This window comes from Triturus cristatus, chromosome 6 (assembly GCF_964204655.1).
Source record: "Triturus cristatus chromosome 6, aTriCri1.1, whole genome shotgun sequence".
Classification (NCBI taxonomy): Eukaryota; Metazoa; Chordata; class Amphibia; order Caudata; family Salamandridae; genus Triturus; species Triturus cristatus.
The window spans coordinates 1,849,892,705-1,849,910,953 of NC_140589.1; the positions used below are offsets into that span (position 1 = coordinate 1,849,892,705).

At 45.1% G+C, this 18,249-nt stretch overlaps 1 protein-coding gene across 1 annotated transcript in view; it reads right to left on the reverse strand.

Moving 5' to 3' along the window:
• Positions 1-851: 851 nt before the first annotated feature.
• The window catches only part of LOC146822185 (uncharacterized), a 51,777-nt gene continuing 34,379 nt past the window's right edge, over positions 852-18,249 (reverse strand). Inside the window, exon 4 of the mRNA XM_085609976.1 lies at positions 852-1,943. Coding sequence (XP_085466102.1) covers positions 994-1,943 — 950 coding nt within the window. The 3' untranslated portion in view covers positions 852-993. The remainder of the gene's footprint in view (positions 1,944-18,249) is intronic.

The window sequence follows — 18,249 nt, forward strand, 5'->3', positions numbered from 1 at the left end:
CACCTGTCTGTGCTGGGTCACATGTCTGCGCTGCATCACCTGGCTGCGCTGTGTGACCTGGTGGCACTGCGTCACCTGTCTGCGCTGTGTCACCTGGCTGCGCTGCGTCACCTGGCTGCGCTTCGTCACCTGGCTGCGCTGCGTCACCTGGCTGCGCTGCATCACCTGGCTGCGCTGTGTCACCTGGCTACACTGTGTCACCTGGCTACGCTGCGTCACCTGGCTGCGCTGCGTCACCTTGCTTCTCTGCATCGCAGGGAAGGAGCAGGAATGCACCGTAATTAAAAGAATATGATGCGTTCCTGTCCTTGTCCCTGCGCTGGCGCCGTTTTGGCTGCCTCGCGCCAATGCAGGACCCCTTGCACCATGGTGCAAGGGTGCCCGGGTGACATGCGGGATTGCTTTTGTGCAGGAAGGGGCACCTTACTGCAAAAAAACAATTCTGAGAGGCAAACTCCTCTTTCTATATGTGCTGCAGAATACAGCACACTTAGAAAGAGAAAGTAATAAGGAGAAATAAAGATATTTCTTCCTGGTATGCCTTCCCTGGGAAGGCATATCTCTTTGGCACATTCCCAGGTTTACCAGTTCTGGTAAATCTGGGACTGCGTCAAAAACCATGGGAATTGCGTGGGAACACCCACGCAACACCCATGGATTGCCTCCCGGTGAAAAGTAAGGCATCACAGCGATTTGCGCGGTGCTGCTTTTCTCAAGATTTATGAAGCCCCTCAGGGCCACGCATTGAGGGCTTACATGCCTTCATAAATCTCAGTTTTGAGTTTCATCGCTTCTGCACCATGTTGCGTGGTGCAAGAGCAACGCAACAGCGTGTGTAAATATGCCCCAGGTACACATAACACTGTGAAAGGGAGTGTGTGTGATGAGCACCGCCCTACAGCACACTCTCCACTCAGTTCTGCATGACCAACAGGTCCTGCCTACAGTCCACCTTCTGCCAAGTGTACCATTAGCCATCATCACATTGCTTTCTTAGGTAGTAAAAATCTCTACATTTTTTATTGATGGGCTATTAGGTGGTTTGCAGACAGCAGAAATGGCGGACTTGGCTCCCCGCATCAACTCCTGCCTGAACTTTTCGATAGTTAGGGCATAAATGCACATGTTGCTGAAGGAGCTGAGGACGATGAGCATGTTGGCGAGCATCCTGACCACATTCACCGGGTGGTAGAAATTGTATCGGTTGACTGGAGGGTAGGTAAGCCGCTCCACCACTTTTATGACCATCTTTGGAAGCCAATGGCCCAGGAAAGAGATGGTGATCAAAGCAAGAAGCATGATGGACCTCCTACGTCGGGCCATCTCTGGGTCATCCTGGCTTTTTTTGGCTACCGCACTCTTTAACCCTTGGCGGACCCTTGATGTAATGACAATGTTCCACACAGTCAGGCCATTGGTGAGCATTAGCGAGACGAGTGGGATCACAATCCAGACAGTCGTCTGGAAGTGGTCATAGACGGACAAGATGGGGATCTTACTCAGGTCTTTTCGAATAGTGCAAATATCCATTGATGTCCCATTGGGCCCCCTAGTTGGGACTGGTACATAGATCCAGAACGTAGGCATAGCCATGAGAAAGGCACCAGTATAGACGCAAAGTATCACTCGTTGCGTGGTCTTGGCGGTGCAGTACACAAGCTTCAGTTTACTGCAGCACACAATGACATACCGGTCAAAGGTGAAAGCCACGGTGAGCCAAGTGAGAGAATACACACATGTGAAGTAGATCCAGTTGCTGACCCCACAGGAAGGCTTTGGCCACCACAGTGAGATGTTGACATAGAAGTAGAAGATATCCCTGAAGACCGTGACCACAAGAATCAAGAGGAAGTTGGCTACGGCCAGTGCCACAAGGTAAAAGATGATCGATTTGGAAAGGTCCAGCTTTCCCTTCCAGAAGACGGCTATTGTGAGTATGCTAGCTGATTGAGGAATGGAAAGAAAAACATTCATTAAGAATATAAAAATAGTGCCATATATATAGCATACACAAGATCATTGTCATTTAATAAAGTATACAATGTATTTATTGCAGACAGTGTTTTGGTACAGTGAAAACTGTGGAGTCTAGTTTGCTAATGGACATGCCTATGTGGCATGGTGGCATGGGGCATGCGGCCTGCACAACATTTTCAGTAGCGGAGTGCAGTGTTTCTTTTGGATCATCTATTACTTGTAACCCATCTGAGGGCTTTCAAGTCCCATCTGTGTCAGGGAACCCCGCTATATGCTACAGCCGGACAGACAGACAGCCATTTATGAGTCTTTATACATGTGAGGTGTACTGATAACAATGTGGAGGCACAGGTGACATAACAAATTATAAACAATATATTTCAGGGTGAACCACAAATGTCACTAAATACACTTGTGCTTACCCTCTGGTAGCTTGGCATCAAGCAGTCATGCTTAACTTAGAGGCAATGTGTAAAGTATTTATGCAGTACGCAAACAAAACATAACACAATAAAAACCCCAAACCAATTTAGAAAAAATAAAATATATTTTAGTGAATAAAATTATACCAAAACGACAAAAATCGCATAAGTAGAACCGTAGTTATGAGTTTTTCAAGTTTTTCAGATTTAGCTTCAAGTAGCACCACAAAATACAAAGGGCCACACACAGGTATCTGGTCAAGCTGGACCGGGTCAAAGTCATAAGTTAAAGCCATCCACAATGGAGTGTAGGTTGGATAGTGTAGGTTGGCTGCAAAGACTAGGTTCGCCCCAGTGAAGTGTTTACCTTCTAAAAGTCCAAGTCCACAGGACGAGCCTCAGCCGGATCTTCGGAAGGTCATAGGAGGCCATTGTTCTCACGAGAAGCACACCATTGCAGAAGCTTCACATTGGCGGGAGCCATGAAGAGCAGGTCTCCATCAGAAATTTGCATTGGTGGCAGGCAGTCATTGCTGAGTCAAGGAGCCCACTCGCGAATAGCCCCAAACGTCTTTATTTTCAATCCTTTAACTCAGTTTTGCAGCAGGAGGAGTACAGTCAGATGCTACCCATGGGCTCAGGACCTGGGGGCACCTCTAGGGGATTAGGAATCAATCCAGCAGAGGCCAGCAGCAGGACTAAAGCAGTTCCAATAGTGCAGGTCAGCTGGGCAGTTGCAGGTAAGGTTTCTAGAAGCTTGTGTCCCTGTAGTTCAAACAGGAGGTCAGCCAACTGACCTTTGGAGTCACTTCTGGGGATCTTGGGTTCAAGGCAGTCATTTCCAGTCTTCCTTCAGAAAGCAGGCCAATCCATCTGCTGAATCTTCCACAGTTCCAGAAGTGTTCTGCTGAGAGGATCTTACGGTGGCACTTTTATCCCCAGTGCCAGCTCGTGCGTGGGAGATGCCCCCTTTTTCTAACCTTCCCTGGGTTTGGCTCCAAACTGTCTAGGGTAAAAAGGGGCAGGCAGGCCTAGATGTGAACTGCATTTGTCAGTGGCAGGGTGGGCAGCCCTTAGAAGTCACAAAGGGGGTTGGCAAGCCCTGAGGCTACCCTTTGAAGCTCAGGAAAGGCTAAGTACATCCCCCGAGGACATCCTGTTCAGGAGAGCAACACCCTGTCCCACACCAAACTCACTTTTGTTACCATGTCTGGAAGAAATACACAAAACACCACAGGAAAGCCATGCACAGTCGTGTGACACTGGCAGAAAGGCACATTTGGTTTAGGCAGGATAACATCAACTTTCTAAAAGTGGCATTTTCAAAATAGTAACTTAAAATCAGAATTTAACAATAAAGAGAATTTTAAATTACAGTTCAATGTCCGGAAGAAGCATTTCTCTATCTGTCCCCAAATAAAGGTTGTCAATTAAGTCTCCCCGATGTTAGTCTATGGGAGAGATAACATTGCAACAGTGAAAAATGACTTTAGGAGTTATTTACTGTCAGGACATGTAAGACTTAACTGTGCATGTCCTACTTTTTAAAAACCATGCACCCTGCCCTAGGAGTGGTTACGGTCTGCTTTCGGGGTGACTTTCAAGTATTGAAAGGAAGGTTTAGGCTTGGCAAAAGGTTTATTTTACCAGGTCGAAAGTGCAGCTTAAAACTGCACTACAGACTGCAGCAGACATGTTTTACAGAGATACTTTAGTGGGTGGTACAGTGAGTGCTGCAGTCCACTTATACAATTTAATTTACAGGCTTGGGTACATCTAGTGCCATTTACTAGGGACTTATAGGTACATTAAATGTGCCAATCAAGTGTAGGACAATTTACAGTGTTTAGAAGGGAGAGCACAAGCACTTTATCGCTGGCTGCCAGGAGAAAAGTGTACAGAGTCCCAAAGGACAGGTTTAGCAAAAGAAGGCAAATATCTGGGATGACCCGGCAGAGAGGGCCTGGTCCAACAGTCAAGTCAGCCATGCGCACATTTTTGAGTCACCTGAACCTGTATTTCCATAAACAGTGAAGACATTGATCTGTGGCCACTTTCGTAAAGGTCACTCCGAGTTTTTCATATTTTTTGTGACTCACTTACCGGTAATCTTGAACACGAAGGGCCAGAAGTACGACCCTAAATTGCATGCGCAAATGGGTTTGCGACCCGTTTGCACATGCAAAATGGCCTAGGGCCATGCACAATTCCTAAATAGCGAGTTGCAATTTATTTGCGACTCGCTATTTAGGAATTGCGAGTCGCAATTAGGAAGTGGCGTTCCCTTCCTAATTGCGTACGCAAATCAATGTACGAATGTTTTGTGATCGCAAATTACCACCCTCTTCAAGAGGGTAGTAATGCAGTCGCAATTTGGAATGGGTCCCCAGGGGATCCCTCTAAAAAAATGTTTTAAGGGCAGGCAGTGGTCACAGGGTCCACTACCTGCCTTTGAAAAATGAACCTAAAATGTTTCTTTTTTTATTTTTTATTAAATGCATCCGTTTTCCTTTAAGGAAAACAGGCTGCATTTAAAAACAAACTGCTTTATTTAAAAGCAGTCCCAGACATGGTGGTCTGCTGAGCCCAGCAGGCCACCATACCGGGGAGGGCCTGTCATTCTCAATGGGCTCACAAATTGCGAGAGGCTCATTAATATTAATCGCAAGGAGTGTTAAACACACTGTTGTACATGGCAAATTGCACCTTGTAAATTGCGACTCGCAAATGAGTCGCAACTTGCAAGGCGTAATTTTGCTGGTCGTACATCTGGCCCTGAGGCACTACTATCCAGTGCCCAAAGTATGTTTCCTATAAGGCCATAGTATATGGTGCAGAACTAAAATCCTGGCATAGAAAGTTAAATGTCATTTGTGAACTGCAGCACCTATTGTGCCATCCATTACAGTGACAGTGAAAACAATGCTTTACGTCTACCCTGTGTGGCCTATCAGGAGCCGCTTGAACCCTGCTAAAGGACTCGTCAAAATCACCCTTTTCACAGGTAGGAAAACCTGATTTTAAATATTAAATACCACTGAGCACACCTTACTGCCCACATGGTAGGGTGCATGATATTTAAGAGTGGGAAATGTGTAACATTAGAAATGGCATGTTCTGATGGAAGATGGCGATTGGGCACAAAATGGCAGGTTCCCGCTAGAGCTCCAGCGTCACCTGGTATCTCCTTGGAAAATTTAGCAGACCCCGAGTTCCCCATTTCAGATCTTGGAAGGATACCGATGCAGAGATAGGAGTGCACCATATGGTCTCCTTTGGGGATCCCTGGAGGTATTTCACTTCGAAGGAGAAGCACAGCCATGAAGGCGCTCAAGATAGTCGACTTCCATTCCCGTTTTAGTGCCACTCGGAGCCCTTCCTCAAAAATTAATCTGAACCTGGGCTCCCCCCACTACCTCCGCAGAGAATGATGCAGAACAGGAGGACACCATCTAGGTACTCTAGTGATCTCCCTACATTGGTCCTGGAGGCAGCTGGCTTTTATTCTACGCAACTGCTTAATCAGTGCGGAAATTAAGTGGCTGATGGTTGACTGCTTGGCCCCAGATTGCAATGTGAGGCTAGGGGGTCCTGGAGGCTACCATTCTGGCATTACTTGAGGTTGCGGCTGCAGGGCTAAGCTAGTAGGCATCCCCATGAAGTTCTTCTCAATTCTGCAGTTGGCAGTTCAAGTTTAATTTTAATGGCTTGGTCCCTATCTACCCGTCAGCAGTAGTCTTGTATTTTTGGCTGTGATGTTTTCACATGGCGGCTTCAATTTTTGACGGCTGACCCTGTTATGACCTGGTACAGACTCATTCAGCCTAACAAATGTTGGAGGACTGATGCATAGCATCAGCCACCTATCTGTCCTGACGCAGCTCTATGGAAATTGAGTTAGGAATGGAGTATACGGATTTTGATGCCATTAAGACATTCTGAGGAGTGGTGTTGGAATTGGCATTGACCTTTAAGTCCTTTGAGTCTACCCTTGGCCACTTTCGCTATACGAGGTCTTCAGAAAGATCCGTATCCACCTTACAGAAAACGTCATCTCTATCACTCTGATTGGATCTGTGATATTGCTAGGGGTTAATCCTCATCCAGAGATTGTCCTCTCTATCTCTCCCTGATGTCTAGGAGTAAGATCACCCATCAGCTCCTCCGTACAGACAATGTAGCTGAAAAGTTGAACCCTGCTACCCGTAGCATGGCGGATGGCACCATGGAAATGTTAATGAGGGATCTTTCAAGCATTAAGACTACAATGAGCCTAATGCATGCAGACACCAAGGCCACAGCAGCTGATCTTAAATCCCTGAAAACAGACCTTAGCTCTCTGCATAAATGGCTCGGTCAAACGGATCATAGGGTTGAGGCTGTGGAGGAACGCCTAAATGTCATGGACACTAATCCTCATGAGGGGAGTGAGGTTTGGCACCTTCACAGGAAGTTAACAGAAGTTGAAGATTGCAGTTGCAGAAATAAAGTTAGCTTTTTTGGTGTGCCTGAGGATGTAGAGGCTTCCTTTCTGTTTTCATTCCAGATATTATGAGGCTGCTCTTTATGCCTCTGTTGGAATTCCAGAGGGCACGTCGGAACTGTGATAGGAGAACTACTCATCGGAATACTTCACAGCCAGTAATTGCTTGTTTCCTACATCATCAGAAAACCCAGCAGGTCATTGTAGCAGCCATGAGACATAATGGTCCTTTTCTTTATCATTGAACGAAAGTTTATGTCACTGGAGGATTCTCACGTGAAACTGTGCTTCGTCAGAAGAAATTATTGCCGTTTTGGCTGACTTTGAGGAAACTTGGTATCCGCTATCACCTTCTGGAACCAGCCACTATGCTCTTTACCATTGATGGGATGGAAATTCAAGGAGCCGGACGCTCTTGATCAGTTTTTCTATTCTCTAACTGGAGCAGACATTGAGGTGTCGCAACCAGGCCCTGACAGTGTACCACAGTAAACTTTGAGTTTTGACCCTACCCAGGGAGGAGACCCGAGTGATCATATATTGGAACGTCAGAGAGAGATTCTGTGCTAAAATGATGGGAGGAGAGGGTGCCTAGAGAAGGATCTGAAGCTGCTGCGAGGGGCCGTGACAAGTCTTGCTCTCCCATCAAACTTTGACTGCTTCTGACCTTTAGATTTACTTATTGAATTTGTGTTTTTTGTTCCAGGGATCCTGATGTGTGGTCTCTATGATACTTTCTGTGCATTGGTTGAAGGGGCACCTTTTTGGTGCTTTGTGATATTTAGGGGGAGCTGCTTGTGTTTGTGTTTCACCCTTCTCACAGTTGCAAGTTCTGGTGGTGTGTATTCTTGTCTTGTTCATTTTACCCACTTGATGATGATGACTGTTTGGTATGACCTTGAACTGGGCAGAGTTCCGGGTGGAGCTTTGGGGTCTGGAGTGGTCCTTTTATGTAAGAGAAATGTGTTCCTAGTATGGCGTGCTGGGTGGCAGAGGGTTGGGAGGTTAACTCGTCTGTTTAAAAAGTAGCTTATATTATTTTATTAACTGGAGCCACGTATTACCTTTTTTTTAGACTATTATATTCTTGCCTTTTAAAAACATTAACTTATATCTGGTGCTTAGCACCTTTGCAGTTTTTGCATACCTCTTGTTTTAGACCCACCTGCACATAATCTTATAGGCCTGCACTTGTCATTGTTGTATTCTTTCTAAATTTAATACTAGTCCATCGCCCTCACATTGTGAATACCATAGGTCTGCCCTTGATTCATATCATTGCCACCACAGCTCAAAAGATTGCACGTACTATCCCTTAATGTTAATGGCCTTACACACTACATTGAGAAGAAGAAAATACTGTCTTACAGTGCCTAGAAATTTCCAGACATCGCCTTTTTTGCAGGAAACACAACTTTCAGCCAGCCCTGGAATTTAATAAATGAAGTAGAGATTGGGTGGGCTGTGTTGTTAGTAGAAGTATACTACCCAATGTCCTTTTGATTCTCTGACTTCTTCAAAAAGGTGTGGAATTGCTATCCTGTTAAAAAAATCTATACCAGTCACTGTCCTGAAGACGTGGACATACCCGTTGGGTCATTATGTCTTTGTGAAATTTAAAACTCGTGATCAGATTTTGATTCTGGCGCCAGTGTACGCCCCCAATTATGATCAGGCATCTTTCTTTTCAATGTTATCCAGACTGCTGATGAAGTTTGGTTCCACCAAGACAATGATTGGCGGGGGCTGGAATCCCCATTTAGATCGGTCTGGCCTGATGGATTGGGCTCATACCAAGGATAGAGCGATCTTACATGATGTGCTGAGTGATCTTGGCTTGAGAGTTCTGTGGCGTTTGACACACCCTAGAGATAGGGAGTACGCGTTTATCTCCTGAGGTCATGGACTTGTTCCCGGATAGACTTCTTTCTAATGTCTCATGCCTCGTTGATCTTCCTGAGTGCTTGTACTATTAAACCTGGGAGAATCTTTGATCATGCCCTGACGGTTATGGAACTAAAACTGGGGTATGGGTCCCCTGCATCCAAGCGCTGGTGACTGAATCTCTCAAATTATTGTACTCCGGAGAGTAAACATAAACTTATTGGCCATGTACGTCAATTCCTATTAGATAAAGAATCCCCTAAGACTTCTACACAGATGTTATGGGCAGTGAGGAAGGCCAACTTGAGAGGTGTGCTCATGCTTGATTCAGAGATCCGCAAGCGATAGACTTGAGGTAATCAAACTTGATTAGAGAGGGTGGTTCATGATCTCACAGAGTCTTATGTACAGCACCCCACACTGACTTCCTTACATCTGCTGGAGGGAGCAAAATATGATCTCAATACACATCTTGCACTGCTTCTCCTGAAGTGGATTCGCTATGAGCAAGGGCGAAAAGGCAGGCAGGCTTCTTGTAGCGCAATTACGCCAATGGGAGGCCAGCTCAGCCATTCCTGTGATCCGTAGGATTGCTCAAACATCTGGTGGAGATTATGGAACCATTTGCACGTTTCTTCTCTGCACTTTATAGCATGGAAGCTCCTGTTGATAATACCTCCGAAGTAGAGTTCCTGCGGGATCTTCACTGCTCCTCCTTGTCTGAGGATGGTGGGCAGCTCCTTGAGGGGGAGAGCATGGAGGATGAGATTTAGGAGGCCATGAAGAGCATGCCCAACAACAAAGACCCCGGAGACAATGGATTCCCGATCAATTTTTACGAGATTAACAGAGAGTTGATGGTCCCACTTCTTTATAGGTGTTTTAAGAAGCTAGAAGGTGGTGCTGTCATTTGGCTGGAGCTTAAGAGAGAGCTCTTTAGCCCTATCTTGAAACCTGATAAAGATCCAACTAATTGTGCGAGTTATCATCCTATATCGCTCATTAACACAGACATGAAGATTCTCGCAAAGGTCCTAGCAACCTGCCTCAGGAAACTCCTTCCCAGCTTGATACACAGCTCTCAGGTTGGTTTTGTGGCAGAGTGTTCTCACCGTAATCATATGCATCCTTTGTCCAAAGTTATATGGCAAGTACGAAATGATTCAGATAATAAGCTGCTGCTCTCTTTGGATGCTGAGTAGACTTTTCACTGGGTTGAATAGGGGTATTTTTTCCACACCTTAAGTAGGGCTGGGATGGGTCCACGATTTTTGTCTAAATCCAGTGGCTATACTCAACCCCATAGGCGCAGATTGACTCTAGAGGTCATTTATCGAAACCTTCCATATCTCGCGAGGTACGCAACATGGGTGCCCACTGCGGCCCTTGTTGTTTCTTTTAGCTCTTAAATCATTGGCGGTGGCTATCTGCTAGTCCGCTCTTGTATTGGGAGTGGAAACTCCTCTTGGTGCTTGCAAGATCTTGCTATATGCAGAAGGTATCTTATCGACTTTGAGTGAGCCAGACACCTCTGTTACCCAACTCATGTCTCTAATCGGTCTTCTCTGGGTATAAGATAAGTTGGTCCAAGTGTGAGGCGTTATCACTCACTCATAGGGATCAGCAGACTCCTCAGGAGGCCTTTGAGCTCACATGGAAGGGCTTGGGTTTGAAGTATTTCGTATTGTTAGGGATTGTTGATAAACAGAGGGTTGGACAATATGGTGGCTGACAATATCCAGCCATTGTTGACTAGAATGGAACAGGACTTCTCAAGATGGTCTGCCTGACAGGTCTCTTTTTGGCGTAGAGTACAGATGATTAAGATGGTGATGGCTCCCAGATTTAACTATGTTTTGGGGATTCTGCCCTTGATGATTCCTATGTGTACCCTTTGCGATATTAATCAGAGCATAAAGAGGTTTATCTGTGCGGGCAGGAACCCATGCCTTAAATCTTCAAGGTTGCATGCGTATACCAGATCGGGAGGTTTCTGGCTTCCAGGCGCACAGCTTAACTATCTGGCTCAACATTTATCGCAACTGGCCTATCTGTTGGCACCTATAGCTGATCAGCCTTATTGGGTGTCATGGGAACAGGACAGTGCACGGGCCCCTGTAGGTTTAGGTATCTTATACAATACTCGGGTATTGGCAGCCCGCTGTGTCTTCCTGCCTTAAGGGCTATGTGAGTTGCTTTGACAGATTCACACCTACTCTTGGGAGTTGATGGAACAGTTCATATAGACGCGCCACTCTGGTACAATGAGGGAATAACTGTGGACCGACTGCCGATCAAATGGGCTCTATGGGAAGATCGGGAATTAAAATAATTGGAGACCTTCTCAATGAGGATTCATTTAGTTCCTTTAAAATGTTAAAATCAGAATTCTCACTGCCCCAGTTGCAACTCTGGAGATATTGGCAAGTGTGGCATTGCTTGAGAGGTAAGCTCGGGTTAAATCCGATTTATCTCTCAACTTCACTGATTCTACACTACCTTAGGTTGTGGGGCTTTTCCAGGGGAGGTCTGTCCAATATGTACCAAATACTCATTGGCAATCTTTACTCGCATGATACTAGCTTTGTGGCTAGATCCTACTGGCAGGAGCAGTTGGGTGTAGTGTACTCGGCGGGTGAATGGAAGGAACTTTTAGAGTATAATGATCGCTCACTCAGAGAAGCATACGCTTATTTCAAACTCTTTCATAATTGGGATTGGTCTCTATTCAAATTGTATAGGGCACATTTGGCTCCGAGCGGTGTATGCTGGAGGTGCCCAAATGTTGCATGTGATCTGTACCATATTTTATGGTCACACTCTACACTAGATACCTTGACGTTTTGTAAGGGAGACATTACACTCAACTCGTGTTATTCCTTTTGAGGAGTCAGACAAACTAGCCTTGTTACATGACTTTGTCGCTTTGGATGGTACAACTTCTCATTGGCCTAGATGGTGGCTGAGATCTGCATATTACAGCATTGGCATACAGCACAGGTGCCCACACACCTAGAGTAGCTAGCTCAGCTTTGATGGCTGGCTACATATGAACACGGTTCTATATCAAATCCAGGTCTACAATGAGCTTTAGGGTCCCTTTTGAGCCTATGTGAACTTTAACTGTCTTCCCTCTTCTGTGGGATTGCTTCTTATATCCCTCCGAATGGTGATTTGAGGCCCACATTCATGATTAGAGTTTGGGATGGAATGCTTGGGGCATGTGGCGTTTATGTTACGTGTACAGGGGGCTACCTCAGGCATTGTTTAAACGGTGCAGGTTAAGCAAGATGGCTCGTTTGTTCCTTCTTTTTCTTTTTTTAATCTTTTTGTTCTTTTGGGGATCTTATACAGTCTTATTGATCTTATATAGTCTGTTTAGAGTGGGGTACTCTGTGATAACACATTATATAACTGTTGTTTTTATGTGTTATGAAAATTTCAATAAAGAAATGTATAAAAAAAGAATCCCCCCCCAAAAAAAGAATTAGCATGTTCCCCAAGTGACTAGGCCCAAGATGACATTGTCACTGACCAGGCCCTAGCTGGCACACAGGAAAAGTCAAAGTATATACTACATACTATAGTCTACAATGTTTGATCTGTACCAGTTATACATTACATTTCAAGACTTATTTTTATATTCGAATCTGATCTAATAGTAAAGATGGATTTTGCCAAATATTTGGGAAAGTTACCTTTATGCTGCCAGAAGCTGTTGAGATTAATTTATATTAGCCCTCCAGCAACTGCCCAGCCTAATACTTGGTCTGAATGAGGTGTGGAATTCCTCGCGGGCTCTGCACAATGGGTTGAACTGAATGGGCAGAGACGACTCCTCTGAGCTCAGATCATTACGTAGGTTGGGACTATGGGCCGCCTTTTCACACCACAGTGCCAAACGCTGCCAAGCAGATCCGTTTTGGTCACAGTTAACATTTTGGTGCACTTGAGAGGGCAAGAATAAGATGCCAGGACAGTAGGGCCTTGCCTTTGCCCTACCAAACGTCTGTCTCCTAGTTTGTTGCGGATTCCATGCCTGCTTCATGATGGATTTTAGTGTTCGGTCTAGGAGGACACTGAATATTACCATAGGGCAGTTCCCTACACGCCCACAACCCTCAGAGCCCAAGTTTAGTGCGGCCAAAGACTCTCTGTCTTGAGAATGCCCTGGCGCATGCCATTTGGGACTGTTGCAGGAAGGCAAACAAACTACTGCTACTAAGGTGCAGAAAGTTTACCCCATTGGTTAGGGAGTCTTCCCCATCCACAGCTTGGTGAACTCTACAAAGCTGGACCCTCGCCCAGCCTTCATCAGAACCCTTTCTGGGCCTGCAGAAGAACAGAAGAGGGCTGTACCTCCTATCTGTGATCTGCAAGGACTGGACCTGGTACCCAACACAAAGATGTTGGCTCCTAGAGTCAGTTGACTGACCTCCCGTGTGGCTACAAGGACACAGCACGCTTCAAGAGACCGTTTCCCTATAATTCCAACAGCTGACAAGTGCCAACTAGAACTTGAACTAGACTTCACAGGTGGGCGCTTCCTGGCACCCTGACAGTCTTTAAGTGCCCCCTCTGAAGTCCTAGGGGGCTTATTAATGAACTCATGTAAGGGCATATTAACAAGGGACAGGGAAAATTAACGCCCGCTATCGCTGGATAATATCGCCTGGTTATCGCGTTATTAACAACGCTAACCACCTAGGTGATAAAATATCCAGCGATAGCGGCATTTTGGGAGGTTATCGCTGGTAATGCAGCGATAAAACTACAAGGATAGGGATATCCTTGTTGATAGCCCATGGTGGACTTAGCCATGTAATCCACCTCCCATTGGATTACATGGCTAAGTCTGAAAATTAGCAGACGTAAAAAAACAGCGTTAACCGTGGTTAGCGCTTCTTTTTTTGTCTCTAACAGGGTTAGCGTGAAGCTTGATAATAGGAGAAATGTCGCTTAGCGACATTTCTCCTATTATTTTGCTCTGGAACGCCCACTTTGCATCTCATTAGAGATGCAAAGGGAAGCGTAGTGAAAAAGGGTGCTAACATGCGATTTTGCATGTTAGCCCCCTGTTGTTGATAGGGCGATATTTTATCTCCGCTTCTTTGGCTTTTAGAGCCAAAAAAGCAGAGATAACGCCCTTGTTAATATGCCCCATAGTTAGTACTTTAGAAAATGTTTGCCCCATAGCTCCAGATGCAAGGGAGCCTGCTGTGAGAAGCACCCAGCCTGCTGTTCCACCGTTTCTGAATACATTTCATATACTCGTCCTCCTGAAAGGCTTCAGCATTTCTGAACAAAAAAAAAGTCGCCTTCTGATCTGGGGCTTTGAAACATTTTCAAGGAAGCACCTCAAAAGCTCCAGAGCCCAGTGGCGTAACACAGGCCCCTGCAGACCCCGCGGTGCGGGAAGGGACCCCAGCTGTAGGGACCCACTCAACAAATCACTCAGGCATGACAGCTCCAGAATAAATCCGGATCGGGGGCCCCTCCATGTATCTTGCAGGGTGGCCCCCTCAAGTTATGTTACTCCACTGCCAGAGCCTTAGCGGGACCAAACTCTGGCAGGTATCTGACGGGCAGTCCCCAGGGGTGGGTACAATTTCAGACTGGTCCCACGCAGAGACAATATTTTCTTCAAAAAAAGTATAAACCTCTGATTGGGTTAGAACTTTGTATTTGTGCTTTTTGGCACTGCTTTCACTTAAATCGTCAAAAAATCATATGTCTTATTCCTCGTATTGGATTGTTGTCATTTAGGTCTAATTTTACTCATAAAACATTTCTCTTTTTTTAAAATTGGTTGTGAATTTTTTGTGTGTTCTGTGTGACTTTTTTCAACTGTGTAGGCAGCGCTTAAAAACTTTACACATTGCCTTATATTTAATTCTTATGGGTGTGTGTCATATTACCAGGGGTTGAGGACAGGGTTGTTTTTTTTCATTTGTGTAGCATCTAGCAGGTGGTGGCCGTATCCCTTGCACTGATGCGGGCAGGGAAACAGATATTGCTCCCGCATGGAGGGAGAAAGCATAAACAGCTGCTCCCTCCGGGAGGAAGCAATGCCAGCCCCTGTAGCATGCGGGGAGCCAACTGTGGCCACGGGGGCCCTGGGGCTCCTCCCGTGGCCCACAATGTGGTATTGGGTGGGTGCCCCGGGTGGGCCCCGGTCACCCAGCTATTTTTAGAGAGACTACAGGGGAAGAAAATAGCACAGTCAAATACCACTCGATGCCCTTGCATACACTGCAGCGATTAAAGGGTTTAATCACTGCAGAGTGTGTAATGGCACCGAGTTGTATGCAGTGGTTTTTAACTTTAGAAACCACTGCATAATTTTTAATTCCACTGGCAGAATTTTAATTTATCAGTAATTCCGTGTTACAAAAGTAACGCTGCATTACCAGAATTCCTGCAATTCTGGCCACGCTTACTCTTCTTCCACCTCTTCTTTCGGACCAAACACAAACTGTGCAACTGGACCGTTTTAAATCAGCACCCTTCATCTGCTGTGTGGGGTGCCGCAGGTGTCCTCTTTGAGCCCCACGCTTTTTAATATTTACGTTTTGGAAATAGCCTCTGTGATTAGAAGTTTTAATTTATGTCCAACCTCTTACACCGACGACACTCAGTTGGTCATTTCAGCAGTGGACAAGGATATCAACTATTCTACCAAACTCCATGACTGTATGGTCTCTCTGAGCGACTGGATGGGTAGGCACTGCCTCAAGGTGAACTCAGGAAAAACTGAGGTGGTGCTATTTGGTAACCTCTCCCCTCAATGGTCACCAGGTTGGTGGCCAGACACATTGGGCATTACTCCCACACTAGTGGCCAAGGCCAAGAATTTAGGGGTCATTATAGATGATAAACTTAACATGAAGTCTCAAGTTTCTAAGGTGATCTCTTCCGGATTTCTCACTATGAAAATGGTACGGAAAATTCTGCCTTTCATTCCGATAAACACTAGAAAAATGGTGATGACCTCCCTTGTGTTATCTAAATTGGATTATTGTAATGGATTGTATATTAATCTGCAATCCTAACAGAGCGCTTCGCTCAGCCAATGCCTTCCTGATGTTCACCCCCAGAATTAAAAGGACTAATTGGGGGGGAAGGAGTTTCAGTTACAACACTATTGAGGAGTGGAATGCCCTTCCGCTCCCTCTTAGGAAGTCCTCTTCCTTGTTTGAGTTCAGGAAATTGCTTAAAACATGGTCTTTTAGAAATTAGTTTTTCTGACGCAGTTTTTGGAGACCGTGAGCGCCTAGACACCTTCGGGTAGTAGTGCGCATAATAAATTGTTGTAACATAACATAACCTTGCACTGTACAGCAGCTGGGGAACATCTGCATTTGCTAGACTGCATCAGGAAATTGACGTTCACTTAAGACAGAGGTATGAAGCTTATTGCATGATTAATTAAAATCATTTTAAATCTTATCTAAAAGCAACAGAATAACATTAATCTTAAATTATGCAATTAATCCAGTGCAATTCACAGATGTCTAAAAAAAAATGTAATCAAGAGACGATATACAGTAAAGATTATTGAAGGTCCAATAACCCTTAATGCTGGGTCCAGATTTATACAACTCCAAAGTTCAACCACAGTGTCTTATTGGGTCGTTACATCTCGTTGCTCCTCTACGTCACAGCTACTCAGTTCTTCAATGGCCAGCTTCAAGAACCTTAAAAAACCCAGAGGTGAGCTGGCCAGAGTCCCCTTTCAAACAGGTTTCACAGCTGAGGTACAGGTGCGAAGGTGCAAACATCTGAATAGCGTAAAAGCCAGTATTTCTGCAGCTCAGTTAAGTTAGGACAGATGCAAACCACATGAAATAAAGACTCCTGTTTCGATCCGATAGACCGCATTTTTGAACCACTCCACTTTTTATCCTGTCGTACCAGAAATCTCTTAGTGGAATGGGGCCAAATCGATACCTCATCAATTGTCTCTTTTGCTCCAATAGCCACGGTTTTTTCAAATATTGTTGGACGACAAGTGAGGTATAAAGTGCAAGTGCTAGATCCGAATGAGATTTTTTTACATAACTCCCCAATGTCCTGTTTGACCGATATCAGCGTGGCTTGTTTATTCTGTAGCTTAGGGTCTGACTTAGATCTCGGTGGACGGGTTACTCCGTCACAAGGTGAGGATAACCCGTCCGCCGAAGTATATCCCATAGGATATAATGGAATTTATATTTCTCGGATGGGATAATCGTCGTTGTTGTGGTGGAGTAACCCGTCCGCCGAGATCTAAATCAGGCCCTTAGATGTTGACTTGCACAGGAGAGCCTTGTTCCACAGCTCCTCGGCGTCCAAATCCAGTGCGGACGATTCTAATATAGTTTCATTGATGAGTTTCCTTTATTAATCGGAGCTCCTAAAATGTTTTGTACGGTGTTGAAGTGGGGATTTTAAGCCTATGTTTATTATTAGAAAGAAATCCAGATTGAAGCATCGATTTCCATTGCCCCAGGGTGAGCTCTGGTCATTGTGGAGCCTGGGATGCTGCTTCCAGCATTCTTAATAGGGAGCGAAAGAAGTTGCACTGAATTGTATCTAGTGAGTTGCCGAATGTGTGTCTGAACACAGCCACTCCGTAAAGTAACAATAACTTCACAGATGTGAGTTATGTCTGGGTCAGTTATGCTCTTTAATGGCTGCATAGATATAGTGCTGAGGAGCATTCTTCAACGAAGCTTTGGGGGCTGAGTTCGACCTCTTTCATCGAACCACACCGCGAGATATTTGTAGTCCGTAACTCGACTTGCTCGTCATCGATTAGCCATCAGACATTCTTTTTTAGCTTTTACCCCAAAATAATAATCTTCCTTTTGGCTGTATCGTTGTTATTACTGTTGCTGTAAAACTGATCCATCCAGCTGTCTTTGGAGCCCTAGTGAGGTTTGATGCAATAGTATAGTGTCATTGGCATACTGCAATGGTTATCTTTCGATCTGCTAGCTTTGGTGGGCACGTTCTCGAAGAATTGAAGGCATCTATCATGTCCGCTTGATAAAGGTTCAAACGAAGGGGAGCCAATATGCAGCCTCGCTTCATTCCTGGAAATTTTGAGAGACATGACCTATTTAGAGGTTAATTTGTTCTTTACCCATGTGTATATAGGCTAATAATTGCTCCTAATAAATGCACAGGGATGCCCCATTTTGCATGTTTGGCCCTTAACTTGCCTCTGTAGATATCGAAGGCTGTTGTAAAATCTATGAATGCTACACTTAGCTGTGTTCCCTTTGCTTTCAGAGTCTCTTCAGCCAGCAAGGGCAGAGATAAAAAGTTAATATCTATACTGCAGCCCTTGTCAAAGCCAGTTGCCAACAGGGTATACGTTTTTTAGCTGCCCACCTCTCCAGTTCTTTCAGGAGGAGTTTCTCATAGACCTTTCCATCAAACTCTAAAAGAGCAAGCAACTAGTCGGTAGTTTTGTGGAATTTTTTTGCAACTTTGCTT